Genomic DNA, 24,959 nt, shown 5'->3' with positions numbered 1-24,959 from the left:
ATATTTCGAAAGATCGCGCGATCTTTACGAACAGTCATAATCATTTGTCACGATGCGGGCAGCAAATGCCTTTATGCGCTCGTTTAATTTTTGACTTAACTGACAGGCCACGGGCACTGCAAACGCGCTTAAATCGGAAGCACGCCTGACAGACATCATGTTTCTCTGAGAATTTTCGGTTCCCGCTAAAATTTCGCCTCAGGATGATTAGTCTCTAAAATCCGGTGATGAACGTCAGTATTGTAATACAAGTTTCCAGACAGAGAAAACAAGTCCTAAAAATTTGCACTGTTGCAGTTGATAAGCAAGTTCCTTTCATGACATAGTTTGCAAGCATAGGCCTATGTTTAAGCATAGGTTAAGAGCCGTCTACCACGACAGGCGCCACATCAAAGCAGAGTTGAGGGCATTCTGCAATTGTTGGCAGTCCGCTGCACGAGAGATCTTGCTGTAAATGGAACAGTCGTCAGCGTGAAATCTAATTTGTCTGGTGGTATTGCAAACAAGGTCACATATATAAATCACAAAGAAAAGAAGAGGGCCCGAAACAGACCACTGAGGGACATCTGACAGCATAGGCGTGCGCACTTGATGAACACTGACCGAGAGAGAGAGAAAATCTGCATGAAATGAACGCGTGCACGGGAAAAGGAACATACAAGGGCGACACTGAACACAACTGATGTGCACCAACTACCACAAAAAGCCACGCTTCTTCAATTTGATGGACACTCACCGTCTAGAACCACGGACTGTTCTTTCAGACAGGTATCCCAGGTAGCGCCGAACATTTTAATAATGCCATAAAAATGTTATTAAAATGTTATGAAAATGTTATCAAAAAATCTAAGTTGCTGTATGAACGTCAAAAATTAACTTATAACATTACACGTTAAATCGAGAACATTAGTTCAGCACTGAAAGTAAGCATTATTCGAATGGTGACTATTAAATGTTATCTTAATGCTAAAATTATCAAAAAAAAATGCTATATGTTGTACCATAAACACTAGTTTAACATTTCAAATGACTACTGTTTTGATGTACTCTGCTGAGCGTTAATAATAATAATAATTGGTTTTGGGGGAAAGGAAATGGCGCAGTATCTGTCTCATATATCGTTGGACACCTGAACCGCGCCGTAACGGAAGGGATAAAGGAGGGAGTGAAAGAAGAAAGGAAGAAAGAGGTGACGTAGTGGAGGGCTCCGGAATAATTTCGACCACCTGGTGATCTTTAGCGTGCACTGACATCGCACAGCACACGGGCGCCTTAGCGTTTTTCCTCCATAAAAACGCAGCCGCCGCGGTCGGGTTCGAACCCGGGAACTCCGGATCAGTAGCCGAGCGCCCTAACCACTGAGCCACCGCGGCGGGTTAAGCGTTGCTATAATTCTTTATTCATTACCATAAAACAACATTACCAATATGATTTGGTTTGGTTTATCGGTTTAACGTCCCAAAACTACTCGGTATATGAGGGACGCCGCATTGTGGGGGGGGGATAACTTCGAGCACCTAGGGTTCTTTAACGTGCACAGACATCACAAAGTACACTGGTCTCTACCATTTCGCCTCCATCGCAATGCGACACCCGCGGACGGGATCGAACCCGCGTCTTTCGGATCAGCAGCCGAGCACGTTAACAGCCACAGCGGCGGCTACATTACAAATATATTTCAAGCATTAAGACCAAGAACTTTTCCCACTGTTCGTACAGTAAAGATGCTTTTGAACTAAAAGTACTTTACAACTAAATCTCAGATTGTGCCCACAATAGCATGCACAGCTCCATTTTTTTTTAAAACGTTACTCAATACCGTTATATACTGTCTCGCGTGTTCTATTTTAGCGCAAAACACTCGGTATCTCTCCTTTTGGACGTCGCAGGATTGACACAAAATGATCTGCCATATCCCACAAGAAATACAGAATACTGGAAAATCCCAAAATGCCGCACCAATTATGGTACACAAATGCTCCAGAATACTTTACCGAGGCTTCTAAATGATTACAACAGACAAGGCACTGATCTTGTGAAATTAACCCTGTCTGAGTTTAAACAGCTATTTACAAACTGATTGTCATCATGGATGTTTCTGTTCTTGTTTTTTGTGCATACATGTATGTACTTCATAGATCCCCTCTGTATAATCTGTATAATCTCTGTGTAATCTTTCGATGCTTGCGCATGCTCACATACAAGTAGCATAAGGCTGTAATCTTTTCTTCTTGATGTGTTTATGCTTTCCCCTGCCACTGTATTTGGGGGCCAGGGACCCCTCGAATCGTCGAAGAACGGCTTTTACCATGGCCTCCTGTACACTCCGGTGTATGAATAAAAAAAATATGAATGAAATTGAATGAATGAATTGCCCATTCTCCCCCATCACTCAAGAGGCGCCCCTCAGTAATGGGTATATAATCTTGACTCAGTCGCATCCTTTCAGAGGTGTCTACGAGCTGAATGTTGTACTGTGCAGTGAAGCTCAAGTGTCGCCCTCATTGCTGGTTCTTGCAAAGCACTGTAAGTTGTGTATCGTCACAACTGGCGGCCCTGCATGTTCGCTCCGCGTTGCTTCAGAATTTTCGAGAATTTTAGTTCTGTTGTTTAAATAATGTTAGCGAAAGGTTATTCGAATGTTGCTTTATTACATTACACAAACGTTAGAAAAAAAAAGGACATTAAGAACATTAGAATCAACACTTGACCGAAACAAAAACCTAAAATTGTTGTAATGTTTCGATGCTACCTGCGATGCTTAAAGCTGATAGAAATTTTTATGGGTATGTGCATAAGAAAAAGACTCAAAGGCCTACCGGACATCTAAATGTATACGATCAGCCGGCATACCTCAGTTGATCAAGGCTGCGATATCACAAGAAAACCCATTCCTAAGCCATGCTGCGTTGTGGAAAAGAAGTTATTGCTCTGTAGGTGATTAATTAGATTAGCATAAATTGCACTCTAATGTTTTACAAGATACGCTTATCAATAAAATAGGCCTGTAGTTTCATTTTTTTTGACACCGCTTTTGGGTATTGTAGTTTCAATTTTCCAAGAAACCTGGTCCAAGATGCGTTTAAAATAGCACTAAAAAGGGGCAATAGATGCCGCGCAGTTGTTGAAAATAAAGTTGGATATCTGGACCAGAGACAGAGTGTGCCCTAACGTTCTGCAATAAAGATATGATGCCGTGTCAATAAAATACTACCCAATTCATTTTTGCGCATCTGCAAACTAATTGCGAGTCAGTAGCTGTGTTTATTGGTTGTGATAAAGCCGATAGAAGATATCCACTTAAGCTTTCAGTTTTATCTTTTTTTTAACCATGCTGTAGTTTACGCCGTCGATAATACTGTGTTTATGTAAAGGATAATACTCTGGTTCTGAACAAATTCCACAACCCGTTGGCATCTAGGCATTATGTAGGCGACCGGAACTCATGCATGAAGAAATGCTTCTGGTTCGCGCGACAATGAGGCGTCGTCCCTTTCACGCAAGAACAGTTTGCGTGAGATTTTGGACCATGCAAGATAATTTCGTGACATCATGGCCACTGATATCATGTAAAGTGGCAACATGCGCGTTTGTAGCGCAGCTCAGTCGAGTGGATGTTGTCTACGCGTAGAAACAAAGCGGCACTAATCATTTCTTTGAGAACACTGTACAGCAGCGATGCGTTATAAAGTACGGGCTTTAACAAACACCCTTCAACATCGGACAGGTTAAAATCACCAGCAAGAATTACGCGTGTTGTTCGTAATCTTAACAGCACATTGCTCAAATGAAAGAAGAGTTGTGGAGTTCTACAACCAGGTGACCTGTAAAAATAACCGACTGATAGAGAGCAGCAATTTTTTAGCAGAATTTTACGCCTCACTGTTTTAGGTGACTCGGTTTCAATAGCCATAAACGCGCTAAGTATACTGCCGTGAATAAGAACGAATACGTCACCACAGCACACACTACGGTCCTGTTTGTACACAGCATAATTAGGCGGACAAACTTAAGCATCGTTTTGTATTGTCGGGCCAAGGTTCTGTTTTAAAGGCTATATGCGGCTTTGTCGTTTCGAGGAGGGAAGCGAACTGTAGCGTTTTATTTTTGAGACTGCGACAACTTGCTACTATACACAATATACCATTAGACCACAATAGACCAGAACCCCGCGACTGACAATAAAAGATAATTACTGTACTTAACTCTGCAGTATCAACCTACTCCACAAAGTCCGTTACCCAAAAGACGATTGATGACTTTTTTTTTTCTAATTTCATGATCTTAGAACTGGTGCTCAACTTTCGCCTGCCCAAATACCGCGGCTGCGAAATATAGAGTTCACGCAGCTACCGCAGTCTTCTTTTATAGCAGTTTGCGCAAGCGGACGCAGTAAATACATTTCTCAAAACAGTGAGCTTAATTAGTAGTGCGTCCGTCAACACGGTCGTGGTGGACATATTTTGTCACCCGTAATAACTCTTTTTTTTTTCCTGCGTCTCGATCCAGTGTCAAGTGCATTTGGAAAAGAAAAAAAAAATATCCCCTGATGCCTTGAGTACTCATTTATCAAATAGTGTTGCTTCAATGTTAGTTTTCATCCACTGGGACATTGCACAAAATTTTGCACATCCGTGTAAAGATTAGCGACGGAAATCATGCGTTGCAAACTTGACCGATTGGCTTTCTTGAAGCCTGCATAGGCAAAATAAGGATTTTTTTTTTTTTTTTTGCTGAAGAGAAATGGCGAGCGGTGCCTTAAGGGGTTAAAGCGCCCAACGATACGCGTGAATTAGGTGGTCCACCATCGTTTGATTAAATCCATCCCACAGAAAAAAAAAAGGAACGGGAACGCGGCCCGCGTCAGGCCATGAATCACGCTTCGCAGCATCAGCGACTTCGACACTGATGCGACCCGTTGTTGCTGCGATATCAAGGGGGAACATGAGTGACCGCCGCCGCCCTCATGTAAGATCGCATTAGTCTTCGTCTCCTGCACTTCTGCTTGCTTGCGCGTGCATTTCAATCGAGATAACGTAGGAGATTTTTCGGCGCATTTCTGCACGTTTCACACGCCTGCGCACTTGAGCGAGAGCACACGACGAACAATCTGCGTTTTTTTTTTTCGGTAACATTGTTGCGGCAAGAAGCACAGCAGTGACCGGCCCAAGTGACCGCACTTATCCACTGGATGTCCAGCGGATATACTACCTCACCCATCCACTCATTAATTTTTCATTTCTTAGGTATTGTGGATACCAGTGTGACGGCTTCGGTATAGACGTCCATGGCGTACGAAGAGCCACGAACGGACGTCTATTCGTCGAGTGCTCTTGATCGCCGACTGTTTTCGGTCATGGAATCAATAACGAAGGGCGAGAGAAACCTTGCATTATCGTTTCAGTTTTTCTTCTGATGCAGCCGTGTCAAGGCTGCACCTGTGCTGCGAGACGAGCCGTACTGGACAGCTTCAGATTAATATCGACCGCCTGCTTTCTTTAAGCTTGGTCCGAAATCTCACAGGGCAAGCGTTCTATCACTTCGCCCCAGCCGAAGTGCGGCGTTTCAGCTTTAAAAGCGATATGCTATGAGCGCTACAACATATTCTCGAGCAATTACCTGGACTTCCGCGCCTTTATGCAAATGCCGTGGATGCAGCGTGGAGGACAGAAGATGAGCGCCCAGTTACCTGCAAAGCAGTCCACGGTGTAGCTGACTGCGTGACGATTTTGTTGCAAATGTTAAAAGGAGAGAGGACTTGCCCGTTGGAATCGACTTCCTTGTTGAACGGCCTCGTTTCAACCATATCTACCCTCTCTTGTCACCACACCCATGTGCTGTTTTTGTTTTCGTGCTATACAAATCTGATCAAAGTGCCCTATCAACAAGCCAAGTGCCATCAGCCAACTTTGTCGGATGATGAAGAAGCGTACGGTGCTTGCCATTTACCGTTTTAAGAACAAGCATCTTTTAACATAGAGCAGCTTTTTTTCAGACGGAAAGGAAAGAAGGTCGTTTTTGAGCGCTTCTGTTTTAATTATTCTGCAGCCTTTCGTTGCATTAAATATCATTGAGGCGTCCGTTTCAGGTCGTTGAAAGGACGGAGCAATTAAGTGACTGCCGGTAATACGTGTTTAAGTCTGAGATGGAGATATGCCATTTATGTTTTGCTTTTTACGTTACCGTTAGCAAGCGACGAACATATAAAATTGGCAAGTTCAGCTTTTTGTTGTGGTGACGTCTTATGTCAGGCGTTTTTCCAGACAACTGCGAAACAAAAACGCTCCGTAACAGTTGCACCGTAGCCATCGTGCACACGTATCCTGAACATGTTTAAAGCATTTTCTGCCAATACCTACACAATATATGTTTAGGAGATATAGCCTTCACAGCTAGAGCGATCTAAAATCTACCTAGAGTTGTCCTTCACAGTCAACCTTCATAAATCCGATCTGGACTTTGTACTGGTGAGTGGAAAGACCTCCAACACCCGCCGTGCGCTCTGTTCTGGCAGATGATATTTGGACCCCTACTTGATGTTCCGAGGGTAGGGGCCACCTCCGAGCTAGGGGATAGTAATTGTTTGCCCTCGGAAGTATAAGCCATTGTGTGGTGTTCGCAAGTGCAGAGAGGTGGCCCGCATTTCCAATGTCAAAGAAGTGCCTCAGGGAGTATTCAATTAGCACAAATGCCAAAAGAACGAAGCGTTTCTGCATGTGCATGAAGGGGACCAAATAATGTTCTGACCTTTGACGAACTAAGGACAACTGCTTAGGACCAACATTAACAGCTTGCAAATGGCCCACTGGGCGAGTCATGTGTCTTCTGCAAGGTCTAGTGCACCTGCAGTCGTTACCAGGACCTACACTAGAGGACGCAGGTCTCGAGCGGCCATGGCAAAGGCAGACAGAGAGAAGGCGTATGCAACTGCTGGAAGTGGTACCGTGAGGTCTTTTGACAAGTCATGCACCAAAGTGGATTCCTTTGACCAAGTAGCTCAAAAGGACTGCTATGGGACGTCCGGTGCCAGAAGTACACGTGCAGCAGCCAATACGACGCTGGCTCGCGCAGCGCACCTTACTGGCACAAGAGCGCCCAGTGCGCCAAGAGCGCCAGAGCGCACTCGCCAGTGAGATTGCTCCCAGTACTTCCGGAAGTGTCAGGGCCCTCCATGGAGAAACGTTCTTCGCCATTGGACGAGTCCATCTGCTCCGGGACCGAGGGGTGGAAGTGTGTTTTCTGGTCCGCTGCACTGGGTAGAAAGCGAACGCATTAATGAAGCTCAAAGTCAATGCCAGCGGCACACGAACCTCTCCAATAGCCTCTCGTCTTATTAAACAGCAAATAAATGGAAAATAACCCAAATTAACTTGCCACGTCACGTGACCCGCGGGCGCCATTTTGGTAGTCACTGGCTGGTTCGACGCCGCAGCCGTCGTTGCCGTCGCCTCCGCCGAGTGCCGTTTTGCACTGTTGTCGGATCGTTTCGCGCAAAAGTAAGGATTGCAAGCTTTTTTTAAAAGTTCTCAGAACGCGATTTTTTGTGGTTTTGACACGTCTTTTGGCAACGAAAATTCTGTGAGACATTCATTCACCGGCTTCGCCGCATATACGCGGCTTATTGGGCGGATTAGGCCTAGGTGGCGTGTTTTCCAATGGACTGTCTTATTGCGGCACCTATTGAATGAAGTATGCTCGCTTTAGGCGTATGTGTTTTAAAGTACGCACTATTTTATTTAAAAACTGAAATGTGTGGGTTAAAGCGATGTTAAGGTCTGTTATGATGCACGAAAGCCGCTTGATTTTCATACCGCGGGAGTCGCGATCAGCGGACGCCCTCTCGTGTGGTTGGTGTCTGTCGCCGGGTTCGTCTGCTGGATTTATCCCGCTCTTGTCAGCGGTCTCGTCGCCCATCAAAAAATACGTGCTTCGATACGTGTACCCACTACTACCTCTGCTACACCCTGTCGAAGCCGCCGGCGGTTGTTTGGTGCTTTTTTTTATTTTCCCAACATACCGCTACTCTTCCCGACCGAGCTTATCCAGCCCGCCAAAAGAAAAGCGCCGGTGAGGTAGACTGGTCTTGTATCCTCGATACTTCGCGTTTATTTTCAGTTGTTTTACGAACCTTCCTTTTTTTTTTGTTGAGGCTGTGTTGTTTGGCTCCCAAATCCTGCAGGACATAGGTATTTTATGCTGATTTGTTCTTTTTATGTCACCGGCTGTTTGGTTCGCCCGGGAAACGACAGCGTATCAAACGATAGTTCACATTGTCAGTGTTAAAGCAATCCTTACCAATGAACAGGGGAGCGGTTGTCGCGTGTTATAAAACCGTGAATTACATTACCAATCTCCACCGTGCAAACTTCAAATCGGCAGAAATGGGAGTGTTTGAAATCGTTTCCTAGCCCCTATAGTGTAGGCGCTTCCCGCAATTTCGCCGGCGGCTTCAGCAAACGACCATTTGTCATAATTGTATGCGCGAGAATTCTACTTAGATTTTCCACCATACCGCATTCAGTTGGCCGTTTCCTATCGGCAGACTTTTTAAGCGGTCCTTACCAGACCGCGAATAGTGGAAACTGGTTTCCGCGTAGTGGAGTGTGTGCTTGTTTGTGCATTCAGCATGAGGAAAGACTGTACTGCAGTAGGGCCTTGATGCCTATTTAGTCTTCTGTAACTGGGCGACTTAACGTGTCTTGCTTACTTTTTGTTACCACTGGTATATGAACATAAGTGTTTACTATCACCTTTAATACGACCTGCAACGTGTCCGGTTGACCCAAACGAGGATTCCGCTTTATAGCAATTTATAGTGCGCCTTTATACAGAGCACCTAACGTCAGGCGGCTTACGTGCATCATAACATTCAGATTGCTCGGCTCATTTTATCGGCCATCAAATTCATACATTGCTTTGCGAACTGAGACCTACCGAATATTGCGCGTTGCAGATCACATTGAGCGCGATAGTACATCACGTTCTTCGGATATTAAGCGTGTCGCTGCTCACGCAAAAAAAATAAAAATAACGCGTGCATTGTTGTCAACACCCCCCTCCTTCTCCCCCTTTTGATATGTAGGCCCACACAAGCTACAACTATCAAGCATTGCATTAATTCTTCCAGAAGCTCCGTCTACTTTGGGAAGAAGACCACAAATGGTATTCCTCACTTTTAAAGTGCACGAGCATATTTAACTTTGCACACACTTTCTGTTTGGTTGCCTTGCAGTCAGCTAGTCTTGAATTTAGTTTCTTCTCTATTCATGTGTGAATAAGTTACCTTGCCCTGAGTATTATGACCTCAATATTGGGGGTAAGGTAAGCTGTGTGCTCCTTTCATACCTGGAAATCTTACTTTGTGATTGTCTATTGCATGGTGCTCCATTAGAGCTATAGGAAAAAGTTGCAGTACTGAGACACATTGGATTAATGACAGTCACAAAGTCTCTTTACCTGGATGCAAGGTGTTTTGATTGGAAGCAGTGACACTTTTGGGCAAGGTAGTTGTAGGCAGAGGTGGGCAAATGCCCTCATTTTTACTTTTACTCCCTCACCCTCACTTTTGAATCCATGACCCTCCCTCACCCTTGCCCTCATTTTGAAAAGTCATGTGGTCCTCACTCCTCCTCACATCATGGGCCCTCCCTTGCCCTCACTAACAGTAGTTTTAAAACTCAGTTATTTTGTGTTGTCGGAAAAGTTCTGGCGATATTACTGAGTAATAAACATATAACGCAAGCCCTCAAGGCACCATTGGACGAGAGGCTATATGCTTATATTGTTGTGTGTGTGCGTGTACAAATATGTATGTTGTTTAAGCGAATATGTGAGACAACACCGTGACAGTTACGAGTGGAGCCCCAAAATATCAGTCTGCCTTTGCATACATGTGCCCTGCACTTATAGCATTTCATTTTTAGCTATATGCACTGCTAAAATGAGAGCATTGTTGTCTCTGTGTACAAAAACTAATATACGTCAAGAATACTCAGAAAACAAGGCAGTAGCATTTACCACGAAAATTGCATTAAGTGCTAATTACAGAATAAACTCAGAACACGGAAAGTTTGTAGGTCACCTAATTACGATTACCCGAAGACATTATGACAGCATTGGGTCTTCTGAATGTCACTGCTTCTAATCTCCTGCCATTTCGTGTGGTTTGCTGCATGCTCGCCTGATGACGCTTCCACACACACGGATGGAAGATGATGAACACGCTTTCAAACTACAGCGTTAGAGACTGGCAGTTTAACTCGCGTGAACGCGGGTATGTGACAAAGAAAGCGACATTGGAAGCACAGCTCGAGAGCTTGGCAGTTCGTACAGGCAGAATGGTAACATTTCTATCAACTTATCTTAGGGAAATGTATGAACCGACTGACTTTAAACCGGAGTGGCACTCTCTCTTGGTGATGTGCTCAGCCTTACCTGGTGTCTAGTGCTCTGTCTCTTTGAGATCTGTTTTGTGGCGTTCCCTAAAAGCTTTGTAAATAATTTAGTTAATGTAATTAGAACATATTTTCAATGTAATAAATATCATGGTTTAAAAAAAAGCAGTGGTGATGGCGTAGTGGTCTGAAGCAGCGGCCAGCGGAACTGATTTTTCAGCGTCGCTGGGCTCGGATCCTGCTCCCCAAGTTATGAAGTTTTTTATTGCTTTAGTGTCTTCCCCCAGTGCGATGCCGGCTTTCCGCTGCATTCAGGCTCTTATGATGTCGCTTAAAATAAAACATTCCTCAGGCCGCTTAAAAATCAAACAGGCCGCTAAAATGCAGCATTTGAGCTGAATAATGGTAATCTCTAACTCCCCGAGTCTCGAGTGAACGATTCCTGTGGTTGCCATTTTAGTGCCCTAGTGCTTCCACTCCACTGAAAAGCGGTTGTCTGTCTCTCCGAAGCCTGCTTCTAGCACGTGGGCCACCTTGGTGGCATGACGTTGTGATGACATCACAAGCTGCCCACAGGATTGTGAGCAAACTGCCCACCGTGGCAGTTCAATTAATGACTAGTCGCGAGTGATTCCTCAGGAACAACATGGGTCTCACAAGCCCCACCGATGGCAGCACTTGCTATTGCAGGGCAGTGGCGCGTAGCTTAACCACTGCACCACTGTGCCAGGAGCGGAATCAGGATTTCCAGGCACCTGTGAATGTAGAGAATGACCAGTTCTACCGCAGTAAAAGTCTAAAATGATACAATATCACGTAAACCTACATCATATGACAATATATCAATATATCAGCCAAAGTAATATATCAAAGTAATATCAGCCAAAGTAATATATAAAGCAAAAGCATAGTAAGTCAAGATAAACCATGCAAAACCAAGGATAATGGGGCTAACGCACAATAATTTGTGGTTAACCCCAAGGTAAGCCGCCCGTGATTTTTTTGTTTACACGTCTACGCATTACCCAAACGCTGAGTGTTAGTTCCCTACAATGCTTCATATCTGAATTCAAATCTGATTCATAAAATCAGGCGCACGATTTCGTGGCCGCACGTCCGATCAGGGACAGAAATAAACCAAGAGATGCCCCTGTTATTTGGAGAGCGGTACAAATTTTTCTTTTTTAGCGCCTCGTACAATGCAAGGCGGAGCAGGCGATGATTCAGACCAAGGTGGTTGAGCTGCTGCTTTATTTCCATGGTAAACAACAGTGGCTGGCTTTGCCTACCGAACATTGCGGCACTGCTTTCCTATACTGCGATTTCAGTGAAAAAGAAAGAGGATACAACTGTACTGAACTACTCATAGTGTGAATGAAAAAATTCCACACCAACGCCACTAGCAGGATTTGATTTGACAGTGAAATTTCGTAGAAGCATTTTTTGCGCTGCAGCCAGCTCTTAGAAACCTCACTGAGCTGAAATCAGACTTTGTTCCGAGAAACAAGGCTTAGAACTTGTGAATTCAGCAACCTTACTAGGTATAATTTCTACATGTTTTACTCTACACTCTAATCATCTGACAGACTTGGGGCTGATAATGGAAATGTTGACTGCGGTACCATGGCTCCTGTCGGACCGCAGCCACCCGCACGGCCCGGCCAGTGCTCCTTGTTAGCACACTATACAGGGCGTTTCACCTAAGATTTTACAAAGGTTTTGAAAAATAGGCTCTTTGAGTTAGAAGACCGCTTTTTTCGGCATAGCATTGTCAGCAGTGTAGTACATTGCGGCGACGGAGAAGGCGTGGGGCTCCCCGCCTTTCGTGTTTGCCTCGTGTACCACCAGGCTGCAGAAACTACGTCTTCCCCGAGAACCTGCACCCTAAGAACTAGTGCTTTAAAACAGAAATTCATAACGGGCTGCAAAGACAAAAAAACGTACCCCAAAGTGGAGTTCGGGACACCACCCTCGCCCTCAGGCCGTGCATCTTGCCCTCCCTCACCTCACCATGTCTTTCCTCCCTCATCCTCAAGAATTTTTATACGCCCATCCACCCTCACCTCACGGAGTAAAATTCTCATGGGGTGAGGGTGAGGATGCCCACCTCTGGTTGTAGGTTGCAGTTATAGCTTACTTGCTCCCGCTTGTCCAAATATGCAAATAACATACTTGGATACGGAGTAGAATGGTAGTATCGAATAGCAGTGGATATATATCGATGTTTGTTCAGCAGGAGAAGCATTTATTGCTGATAACATTATATTTAAAAATGGAATTTTTTTCCTGCTACTCAATAAAAAACGTTATGTCAGTAACGAAAGACTTTATGATCACCAATTGAAACTGAGTGGCTATGTGGCTTAGCTGCAAAGATCTACAACCCAAAAAAAGTATAGACACCATCACAGCTCACTTATGAAAACGGCCATTGGCAGCAATGCCTCTTCTTTATTGGCCTTTTCCAGCTTGTAAAAGCTCTATTTTCAGTGAAAATAGCCTTTTTTCCAATAAAATTTGATAATTTATGATATAACGCTATTTCGATCTCAGTGCCCTTTACTGTGTGCTGGCACTTCAACAGACTTGGAAGGGGTCTATTGAAAGTTGCAGTGCTGCCATGTGTCGATATTGGACTTTCTGTTGTGCTAGTGCAATTCAGTTTGACTTTAATAGTTCGTCATCATGCATGGCTTCACAGAATTTTCACTGCAACTTCACTAAGATTAAACTTGCCATCTTACACAAATAAATTGCATGTGCAGATAAGAAATGTTTAGTGATCTTCAGTGGAAGCTTTCTTTGGTTTTTGGAGGTTGTGATAGTTCTTTGCAACTGCCTGTAGCCATGCAGTGCTGCTGCCTTTGTCATACTAGAACTAGCAAATGATGACTCCTATTCAAATAGGTGAGCCGTGAAAAATGTTTGAGTGAATTTTGTATAAAATAGAAATGCTACGTGCTGCATTATAAATCTGGCATTGAATAACTAGCAGCTGTTATTATTTGGTGTCTTGTTAAAAGTAAGCAATTTTCACCATCTTTGCATGCCTTCTTGATGTTTAGCAATACAGCGTTCTTTGTTTTTCTACTAGGCTTTCATACCATGTGCAAAAACTACTTCTTAAAGCCTTGTTACACACACCACGTGTTTTGTGCTGTTTTTCAGTGGTGAAGCGGCTCACAGTGATTACACACAGCTTGTTGCAAGTCATTGTTATGTGCTTAGGTTTAGGGGAGGTTGCCTTTTTATGGCTTTTGGACATTTCTGTTCATTCATTCTTTGTTCTTCAAAGCAGCATCTTGTGTTAACATTTGCCTGAGTAGTTCTGCATCTTGTTACATAAAAAAAAGACATTTGTTTGTTCCCTATGCAATATTTGCTTATGCACTATTAAACCGAGCTTTTCTGGGTCACTAATGAGCCCTATTACTTTGATTCGTTTGTGGAGACCTTTGTGTGAAATATTTGTTGTGTTGGAATTTATGCAATTAAGCTCCACTCTGTTGTACCGGCTTGGGCATCAGAAATTGCTTTTGGTGTGGTGTGTTATGCCCACTGGAATGGAGAACACCACAAAATGATATTTTTGGCTCAAAGTGTTTGGAAACTTTGTTTTCATGGTATGTGTTTTCAAATGCATACCATGACCAATGTGTTCACCACCTCTTTCAGCATTGCGCGCACATAAAACAATATGGACCTGCTGTAGTGGCTACGGCGTTCGGCTGCTGAGTCCAAGGTTGCAGGATCAGACCAGGCTGTGGTGGTCGCATTTCAGCTCTGATGAAATGTACTGTGTGATGTTAGTGCACGTCGAAGAAACACAGGAGGTCAAAATTAATGCAGAGCCCTTGACTTTGTTGTCCCTCATAGCCCATGTGTAGCTTTAGGACGTATTACCGCTTTAGGACACATACCGTATCAAAACAATAGATAACTTGCATGTGACATTGTGGGCACAAACTGCAAACCATGCACTGCTTCCACAGTGTAGGCCATAGTAGGCGGTGAAAAGGGGATCGTAGAAATAAGCAAGCTCCTACTGTGCTTACGTTTTGCCAACATGGCGGCTCCCCTTGTGTCGGTGCAAGCCATCTAAGGTCTTAATTTCACTGATTCTGCTATTTTTCTGTGCCTGGCTAGAGTGAAAAGGCTGCTTCAATGTACCGCCAGTTTACTGAGTTATGTTTGTAGTTCACTGAGAAGTGGTGGTACTGGACTCAGCTTTAGAAATTTTCACGAAACCGTCAAACTTTGATGGATTTTGGTATATTTGTTGCTCCCCTTACATTTGTTGCTCACGATGAACCACACATTTGATTGCTTGCTTGACTTTGTCTTTTTTTGGGGGGTTCTGTTTATTTGGGCTTGAGTTCTGAAGCAAAAGGTGGTATTTGGATTTCAGACTGTTATTCTGATATATCTTAATATCTGCATTGTTTGTACTTCATGTTATCTGAAATGCAGCATTATTTGCGTCTGTAGCTTATTTTATGCTGCATGGGCTTGACAACCAAGACTAGGCCTGCAGTCTTTTTGTGGGCTTGGGTAAGCGAAAGGCTTGCTGTTGGACTTGTGTTGGGCTCTGTAACTTGTCTGGTTTGTATGTGTTTCTCATCATTTAATCCAATAATGAAGCCATTAATGATGTGTGCTTATTTGGAAAACATACTTCATGTCAGCAGTGAAATAATCGTTTTACTAGCATGAAGGGCACAATGCACACAGCTTAACTTGGACTAGACATGTTCACTGTTTTTTATTTACCAAGAGTAATTTTACCAAATTACCCTTTGTTGGCAAATGGACAAAGGTTTTAGCAGGCACACTATGGTGGCAGCAAAAAGCGGGCATATATAATATATAGCAGTAAAAACTTCTTGAAGAATTGCATTTTTTTTTTTTTACCAGGGCCAGAGAAATGTGCTTCATTAACACGTTCACTGCGACAGCGATTTTCGGTGCTCTCATTCCTGTGCTACGTGGCTCACCAGTGGGCTACCCATAGATTTTCTTGGGGGGTGCGGTGACCCACCAGTGAGCCTCCGAAGAAATCGACTTTTTAGAACCGAAAATAGCTGGCAATAGCAGCCTGGCATGTATGTTTTTCACAGGCTCTTTTAAAATAGTGAGCGTCCCATTGTCTTAATAGCGCCACTCGGTATTTATGCCACACAGCAGGAATACACATGACCCACCGGTGACCCACGACGCAATGAATGTGTTAAGAGTACAGACATCTATTTTTAGTTGCATGTATTCTTTTTTGTCGTGATACATGATAGTATGCATTGGCCACCATGTTATATTCGCTTATAACCGATAAATAATTTGATTTAATTTCTTCTCTCATGCTGTTTTGGCATAAGTTTTGTCAAGTGAATGATGGTTGTGACATTAAAGATGAGTTTCCATCACATGAGGCATGAAAAAAATTGCAACATAATCTCTGATATGTTGCTTATTGTCATTCCAGAAGTAGGCTGTCTAAAGCATTGCAGTGAATTAAAGTGGCATATCAGCGATTGTATTGTAGTTTTTTTTTCATGCCTTGCATGACCTAAACTTGCCTTTCATGTCGCCACCGAAACTGTGTCAAAGAGGAAAATGAGTTATATATAACTTAGATGGTCATAGGGGAATACCGTACAGCGATCCATGTATACTGAAGTCTAACGCACCATTACAAAGAAGAAAACACGCAAGCAAAAATTTGGTGTCTATGCTCATTAATATCTACAAAATGCTGTGTTGTAGGTTTTCTTTTGTATATTCGCCATTTTGGCCCTATGTGATATTTGCTATCGATCAATACATTACAGAGAAGAGGCTTTAGGGCAGCATTTATGGAAGTAAAGAGCTTTATGAGCACTGCTCTCTGTGCTGTAGTATGTTACATCTGCAACTATTCAGATGCCAAGTTGAAACAGTCTCGTTTGCTCAACGAGAAATATAACTGCTGAAACAGTGGATATAAGTGACAACAAATATGCAATGTTCTACATGTATTCACTGTCACCAGTACGAGTGTTTGCCAAATGAGTTGATGTTATACAATAAGCTTTAAATTAGCGTTTTGTGTGACATACTGTGCATTCACTCCATTCAGTTTTAGTGCTTCAACAATGCAGAAAAGTGGGTGGCGACAGGTCTCGGCTGCGGTTGGCTGTATCAGACAGACCATGGTTTTTTACTGGAAATTCGTTACGTTGGTAATTTTTACTTTTTTAGTGTAATGCATCTTGAGCCTTGAAAGTTAACGAAAATGCCCAGATTTATTGCTGGATCATCGCACTTGCCTTTGTCAAATGAAGGCTTGAAAAGCTGCATAGCAAAACCGGTAAGCACTCTGATCTGTTGTTTTGTACTGTCACTCGCATGTCGCACTATTGCAAGGAGTATGAACTCTGTATTTCGCTTATTTCTTCTGGCCTTCTTCTGCACCAGCATATACAAAGACAAAGTTAACATCGGAATTTAGTCACTAGTGCTCTCTAAAGTGAAATTTAACATTTCTACAACCTGTGGTCTATGTGTGCTCTATTATTGTCACATGCCGGCCCGACCAAGCCTGGTTAGGCGGGAGAGCTGATGGGCCTGGACTGGGTCTCGGTGCAGCCTAATTGAGCTCCCTCCTCGTGCTGGTGTCACGCGCTGTTCGGTTCTTCCTGGGTCAAGGCATCATATGCTCCAGCACTTCAGCTAATAAATCAACCGTTACTTTCATCGCACCGGCCTCATACTGATTGGTGTGACAAACTGGTGACCCGGACATGAACGACCACGACCGCTGCTTACAGCACCTTTCCAACAAATGGGCATGGACCTGCTGGGCCCATTCCCAGTATCGCCATCCGGAAACAAATGGATTGTTGTGGCAACAGACTACTTGACCCGGTACGCAGAGACACAGCTGCTGCCCCGCTATACTGAGACTGAAGTGGCTCAGTTTTTTGTAACATCTATAGTCTTGCGTCACGGTGCACCACCGATCGTAATCACGGACTGTGGCACCGCCTTTACGGCTGACTTAATGCGGGCTCTCTTCGAGCTTACTCACACCAGTCACAAGAAGACCACGGCTTCATCCGCAAACAAATGGGCAGACTGAACACCTCAACCGAACGCTCGCAGACATGCTCTCGGTGTGTGTTGATGTTGAACATCGCACATAGGACGAAAATTGCCCGTATGCAACCTTTGCCTACAATACGGCAGAGCAGGAGACGACCAGTCTTACCCCTTTCCAGCTGGCCTACAGACGTCGTGTCACAACTATGCTGGACGCCATGCTATCCGCTGGTCACAGCTAAGATGACGCCTATGCTGACGTCAACACATTCATCCAGCAGACTGAAGAAGCCCACCAGCTCACAAGGTGCCGAATTCAACGCCAGCAACACCTCAGTGCTGGTTGCTATACCACAAGATACATTACACCAGACGGCCTACGAGATCCTCCTGGATGAATACTCTTCTCTGCTCCGTCCCATCAACTTCTTACCACCAAGTACCAGGTCACGCATCACATTGTGACCACTGGCCTGCCCACACATGCTCGAGCCCGTCGCCTTGCTCCAGACCATTTACAGGTCGCCCGCAACAAGTTCGAACACATGCTGGAGCTTGGCATTATCCGACCTTCATCTAGCCCATGGGCATTCCCTCCACACATGGTACCGAAGAAATCCCCAGGGGACTGACGGCCCTGTGGTGATCACCGTGCCCTCAACTACGCTACCGTTCCGGACTGTTATCCCCTACCTCACATCGTGGATTTTACCGCAGCGCTGCACGACGCCAAAATTTACCCTAAATTGGCCTAGGATAGGTCAAGGCCTACCAGAAACTCCCCGTAGAACCATCCGATGGACTCAAAACTGAAATCATTACACCAATCGGCCTCTTTGAATACATCCGCATGCCATTTGACTTCTGTAACTCTGGCCAGACATTTCAGCGCTTTGTGGACACAGTGACACAGGGTTTACCCTACTGCATGGACTACATCGATGACTTTCTAGTAATCAGATTTGACACGGAGCAGCACTTGAAACACCTCCGGCAGCTTTTCCAACATCTCTCTGATTACGGCCTGATCATCAACAGAGCAAATTGTGAATTCGGCAAGTCGGAGCTCGCCTTCCTTGGTCACCGTGTCAACCGCTCTGACATTCGGCCGCTCCCATCAAAAGTCAAGGCCATTCAAGACTTTCCGCAGCCTGCCTCGATCCGCAAGCTCCATGAATTTCTGGGCCTTGTCAGCTTTTATTGCCATTTCATCCCCCACTGTGCGGTGCTCCTCAAACCATTGACAGACATGCTTCAAGGCAAGAAACCAAACTCCGCGCACAAGTGACATGGTCTTCAGCTGCTCTGGATTCTTTCCAGGCCGCCAAAGCAAAACTATCTCACCTTGCTCATCCGTGTCCTGATGCACCCCTACGACTCATAACCGACGCCTCCTACTCTGGCATTGGAACCGTGCTACACCAGCTCGTGGATGGTGCTTGGAGCCCTCTGTTTTTTTTCCCGCATGTTTTCTGCTGCCAAAAGCTGCTATAGCACTTTCGGCTGTGAACTTCTTGCCATGTACATGTCTGTGCAGCATTTCAAGCACCTCCTAGAAAGTTAGCAGTTCCACATTGTCACCGACCACAAACCACTCACTTTTTGCCATTAAATCGGGGAGCGGTAAATTGTCGCCCCGTGAAATTCGTTACCTTTCGTACGTGGCAGAATTCACGACCGACATCAGACATGTGCAAGGCCTTGACAACGCCCCAGCTGATGCACTGTCACTTTTTACTACTTCCCTCGCCTCTGCTGCTCCCTCGCCTTTGCCGCCCTCGCCAAAGCGCAGCAGCATGATGCGGAAGTTATGGACCTTCGCAAGGACCCTGACTCGCTTGTTCTCTGTGAAAATCTCCCTTCGTGCCCCGTCCCCATTCTCTGCGACACTTCGGCAGGCACTTTGCGCCCTTTGGTCCCCTGTGCCTTTCGTCGTCTTGTCTTCGATGCTCTCCACGGCCTGTCCCATCCCGGAATTCGTGCCACATAGCATCTCCCCAGAAAACGTTACGTCTGGCCCGGCATCAACAAAGACGTGTGCGCCTGGGCCCGTGCCTACCTGGCTTGCCAGCAGTCTAAAACTCAGCCTCACAAGACATCTCTCTTCGAAGGGCTCTTTCCCTCCGCCATCAGCATGTTTTGAGAACGTCCACATTGATATCTTGGGTCCCTTGACTACCTTTTGCTGGGCATTCATATCTTCTTACTTGCACTGATCGGTCTACTCGCTGGCCCGAAGCGTTCCCTCTGCCTGACGCCACAAGTGACACCATCGCCAGAACCTTCGTCGCCGGCTGGGCCTCCCGGTACGGGGTTCCCTTGACCATCACCACTGACCGCGGTGCCCAGTTTGAATCTTCACTTTTTAATAACCTTATGACTTTACTTGGAAGTTCCCGACTTAAAACTACTGCTTACCATCCCATCGCCAAGAGCATGATCGAACGCTTCCATCGTTCGCTCAGTACATCCCTCAAAGCCCTACTCAACACTACCCACTGGACTGCCTCCCTACCACTGGTTCTGCTCAGCCTTCGTGCTACACTGAAACAAGATCTTCGTTGCACTCTGGCAGAACTTGTCTTTGGCTCGCCCTTGCGGCTTCCTGGTGAATTTTTCAAATCCACCGATTCGATTTGTCTACAAGTCCTGACCCTAACGATTACGTGACGCAGCTCTGCCATTTTTGCCGCCATCTCTGAGCACCACATCTACGACGCCAGTCTCGGCCAACTTCACACATTTTATCCGAACTAGCGACTTGCACACGCATCTTTGTTCGCCGAGACTCTGTCTGCAAGCCGCTTCAGCACTTCTTAACGGCCCGTTCCATGTACTCGAAAGAACACCACAGTTCATCATCATCGACATTCATGGGCGCGCACACACAATTTCAATTGACCGCTTGAAGCCCGCATTCACAGAGGACGCACCGTCCACTGCACCTACATTTGTGGTTTCTCTGCCCCAGCTGGCCGGCTGCCCTCTTCAACCATCTTTCCCTGCCACTCCTCAGAAGCGGCACGTGCCGGCTCCCAGCTTCACCAGACTCCTTAGATGATGACTGCCGAAGTGCAGCCTAATTGAGCTCCCTCCTTGTGCCGGTATCACACGTCGTTCGGTTCTTTCTTAGTCAAGGAATCATATGCTCTAGCACTTCTGCCAATAAATCAACCATTACCTTCACTCTTCACAGCGCTGGCCTCATACTAATTGATGCGACGCATCCGCAGTCGGTAATAGCATTTGTGGCACCGAGGAAGTGGTAGCTACCACTTGTAGTTTTTGAGAATCGGCAGGAGTGCCTAAATGAGGGGCCGGAAGCAGCGAACGCCACTTGAAAGCTGGAACTAACTTGCTTGTCAGGTGCCCGCTGCTGAAAAATATTTCTGTTAGAGCTTGTTCACAATTTATGTCAAATCAAAATCGTTGCCTACCTGTAAAACAGCAGGGCTGAAATGCGCACCGCAGACAGTCATTGTTACTTTGTATTCTTTCTTGTGCTTAGACCACAATTTTTGTGTTCTGCTTGTCTAGGCAGCCAGATGCAGTAGTGTGTGTGCTGAAGTGAGGTGGAAAACTGGTCCAATGGCTGCGAACTCAGCACATGGATAAGTACCTGAATGTGCACTGCGACATCTTGAAAGTCTGGTTCGCGAGTACCATGAACCGGGGAAGCGTTGAAAATTTTCTCGGTATTTTTGTCTGCTCTTCGCACACGTGCCGAGTGTTTCCCTGCCGCCTTTCTTTCTTGGTGAGATTGGAGCCGCCACGGTATGTGTCAAACCTGCCACACCACTCCGTTGGCAGCCAAATGTTTTGCACATGACAGGTCGCACGACCTGTGGCCAGTCGCAGGGGACAGCCAGGTTAGGTATGTTTGGTACATTGAGAACACTCATCCTTGACATGAAGGAATGGGATACATGCCAGGACATGTATCCCTTGTTCACCTCATTTGCAATATCTGACAAGGAGTCTTAGAGTTTTTTTTGCTTGGAAATTAGCAGCTGGTTGAGACGTTTATGCTGAACCATGTGTTAGCATTTGCCTACTTTTCCTAGATTTTCATGTTCTTGCAGTGTTAGCTTTTGGAACCCTATAGCACAAATCCTTTGCTTCGGGTTGTGAGACTACTATGTGGCACTTGCACAGAGGTTAGTTACACAAAAGCTGTATGCAGAGACATGTTCTGATAAAAAATGTCGTGATAATTACCTGATGTTATGCCAAGCATCGTATCTTGCCTTTTAGAATCTTTTGCTGCTGTGACGTGCGTCACTTGCGACAGGAATGCCGAATGTGCTTGTTACTGGAATGTGATAAGAAGACTCCTGAAGCATGTTGGGATTTCTTAAAGGTTTTGACTGTATAAGATTTAAGTGCGTATTTTAAGGACTAAGCTCTTTCTGAGCATTACCATTACCTGTGTGCTTTAGGAAGTGGGTGATCCATTTTGTAATCTTGATTTGCTTAGCTGAGTAAATAGGTGAATTTTCTGCAAAATGAGCCTTCTGCCTGTGATCATGCTGCCCAAGAAATATTGCTTGTGAACTCCTAGCGGTACCAGCTATGTGACACGTCGGCAGTGCCACTCTGGTACTGCATTTCTACAGTGGCCACCATGTCAACACACTGAACTGCTTTGAGTACATTTCTGGTGTCTTCAAATAGTATTTGCTGTTTCTTCTCTGTGATGTTCCAGAGATAAGATTAATGCACTTTGTATTTCTGCTAGCATATGTGTTTAATAACTGCACTAAAAAATTGTGACGTTAAGCAGTTCTTTTGGAAATGGTCTCGGTGTAGCCATTTTGCTAATTTAAGGTGTATGTGCTCCGTTTACTTTGTCATGTACTTTATTCTAACTTAGTTATGAGCATTTTTGCACAGCTGTGTTTGCTTAATTCTTAAAAGTTTATGATGAGCTCACCTCATCATGGGTATTTCGTTACTTTCCGAGTGGCTTCTGACAAACAGAGGTCGTCAAATAGTGTTCATCCTTTTACAACATAGATGGCAGTAGCCGTTCCTTTATGGTAGCCATTTTGGTACCCTTTTCTTAGTGAGTTCTTAAAGAGTTAATGAGCATTATGAAAAAAGGGCTCCAATTGTGGCAGCATGCTGTGCAGCATTGAAGTGGGCCTGTTTTTGAAACAGTCACATCGAAAAAAAAAAAAACTTTGGCATGCCCTATTTGAATGTTGTGCCAAATTCGAAAACTTGCAAATGGATTTGTTTGGAATAATTTATTAGAGTCGTTCTGCGATTTAAATAAAAAGATATTCATTTCCCTGTAAAAAATTTAGAATATTTACATGCCCCTACACATAGCAAAGTGAACGTGCCCCCTACAGAAACTGCAAAATGCATGCATAAAGAAATTGGAGAAAAATGACAAAATGGCAGAGAGCATGGCATAGTCAAACAATATACTCCACTTGGTAGAGCGTATTCTTGGAGAATGAAAATCATGCTCACACCAAGAGCAGTTCCTTGAAGCGATTTTGTGCTGTTTTTGAATTGGCTACATACGTTTGACTTGTACTTGCTATGGCAACTGTTATTAGCTACTGAAGTTTATGCATTGCTGTGTAAAATAATCGTTTTAGTGATTTGTGTGCCTTAAAAAAAAAAGCCCATAGTTAGTTTCAGTTTACACATTCTTGTTCTTATTTAAGGGGTGTTTTCTAGCAGGTGAATTGTATTTTTATGAACCAAATATATTCTGCATAGAGTTTATTGTTGACTTCTGTTTGCCATTTTGGTCCTTCCTGCTATAGCCTTTCCTAGCAGTGAGTTCTGAATGTAGCTGTGTGTTTACAAATATAGTTGCTTGGTTTAGAGACAATTCAAGAGAGTGTGCTCTGGCTGTAGTCAACTTGCCACCTGCTACTTTCTTGTTTGTGTGTTGGATTTATTTTAGCTGGCAGGAAGTGCTGTTGTAGCTGCAGTGTCAGCCAGGCACCTGTCTTCATGTTTCTGCCATTATAACGCCATGGATGAGAAGCTGCAGTTGTGCTATTTTTGATATTGATTAGCTGACTAGCTCAGCACTTTTTCTCAGAAACTGGTCAGTGTTTCTTTTAAGGACTTACTGAGAACAAATCTCAAGGCACCGAGATATTTTGCTCTGTGTTCTTTTCAGGCAGGCTCCTACAGAAAAGATGGTTACCACTGAAAAAGAAAACACTAATGAGTCAATGCCGAGCAGCACATCACAGAGGCCAGGAGAGAACACACATAAAAGGTTTGTTCTTTTTTTTTAAAAGGGAGTGGTTGTGCTTATACAACATACTTTTTTTTTGCATGCAATAATGTGTAATTTTGATTTGTGGGGTCATGGGGTCATTCCAAATGTTTTTTTTCAGAAGGCTATAGTTCTTAGCTATGATAATGTTAGGAATGGCAGTGAAAACTACTGAGGACTTTGGGTGGGGGGGAGAAGGTGGGTGAGTACAGCATGTACAGTGTGTACAGTTGAGACCGTGAATTGGCTTGTTGTATGCATATGCATAAAAAGGCAAATTAAGAAAAATTGCACTACTTCATTTCACTTACTCATTCACGAACTGTGCCGCTGCATTGCGGCAGTGGATGTTTGGCAAGAACTGCCCTGCGGATAGATAAACATCTACTGTAAAATAGATCAGCCCCTGTATAGAAGCAATTCAATTTGTATGTTGTACTTGGAACAAGAACATGTGGTTTCCATCTCATCTAACCAACAAAGGTAGCAGTTGTCACTGAATAGTGACAGTTTGAAGGATTCTGAAATTGTCTTGCAAATACCTTAAACGTTCCATGGATTACATATGAGAACCACTTCCAAGAGGTTCATTTTAAACCCCAAGTGGTGCAAATTTTGGAAAGGCAGTCATGTTTTCGAAGTTCTTCCTCGACTCATAATAAATATGTGAAATACATAAAAATATGCCACACCAGTCACTTGAGCATGCCAGTAGCATCTGTTGTGCCACCATGCTCATGAAGATCCGAACAGGCACTCCTTAAATAGACACGGAACATTTTACACACTTATTTGGTCTTGCTAAATCGGTTACTAAGCCACCTTGGTGAAACTCCACGGGGAAGCCTGCCATGCGTAGGCAATGGTGAGTTGTGACGCTAGTACTGAGCACACGAGGGTTCGGCTCAACTACGTCTAGCCATGCCTGGCATTCGGCCATGTCTAGGGTAAAGGGGATTGTGGTGGTTGAGCCAGTACCAAGTACGTGGACCTTTAAGGCCCCTCGGCAGAGGGAACACCCCACATCAGCGCGCCGGCTTTTCAGACTCCACTCGTGGGGCTGACATGACCGAAGGAAATGTGCAGTTGCCTTTTCCTATCCTCCCTTCTGAATTTGATGTGCATAAGAGAGAACTGGCACGAGAAAACGAGGACAACACATACAAGACAGGACTGGCGCCATATGTTGTCATCGTTGTCTTGCCAGTTCATTATTATGCACATTATGTCTCGATACCACG

General features: G+C 44.5%; 1 protein-coding gene across 4 annotated transcripts in view; it reads left to right on the top strand.

The window, feature by feature from the left end:
- The first annotated feature begins 7,375 nt into the window (after positions 1 to 7,375).
- Positions 7,376 to 24,959, top strand: part of MEP-1 (zinc finger protein MEP-1) — a 31,422-nt gene continuing 13,838 nt past the window's right edge. For 2 of the 4 annotated variants that reach the window (XM_077647810.1, XM_077647809.1), the window contains exons 1-3: positions 7,376 to 7,496; positions 9,083 to 9,162; positions 23,617 to 23,718. In XM_077647810.1, coding sequence (XP_077503936.1) covers positions 23,636 to 23,718 — 83 coding nt within the window. In that variant the 5' untranslated portion in view covers positions 7,376 to 7,496; positions 9,083 to 9,162; positions 23,617 to 23,635. Of the gene's footprint in view, positions 7,497 to 7,847; positions 8,068 to 9,082; positions 9,163 to 23,616; positions 23,719 to 24,959 lie in introns of those variants that run through there. The other 2 variants (XM_077647811.1, XM_077647812.1) reach the window with 2 other exon arrangements.

This window comes from Amblyomma americanum, chromosome 1 (genome assembly GCF_052857255.1).
Source record: "Amblyomma americanum isolate KBUSLIRL-KWMA chromosome 1, ASM5285725v1, whole genome shotgun sequence".
Classification (NCBI taxonomy): domain Eukaryota; kingdom Metazoa; phylum Arthropoda; class Arachnida; order Ixodida; family Ixodidae; genus Amblyomma; species Amblyomma americanum.
Note: the sequence above shows the minus strand (reverse complement) of the source record. Positions and strands in the feature narration are given on the sequence as shown.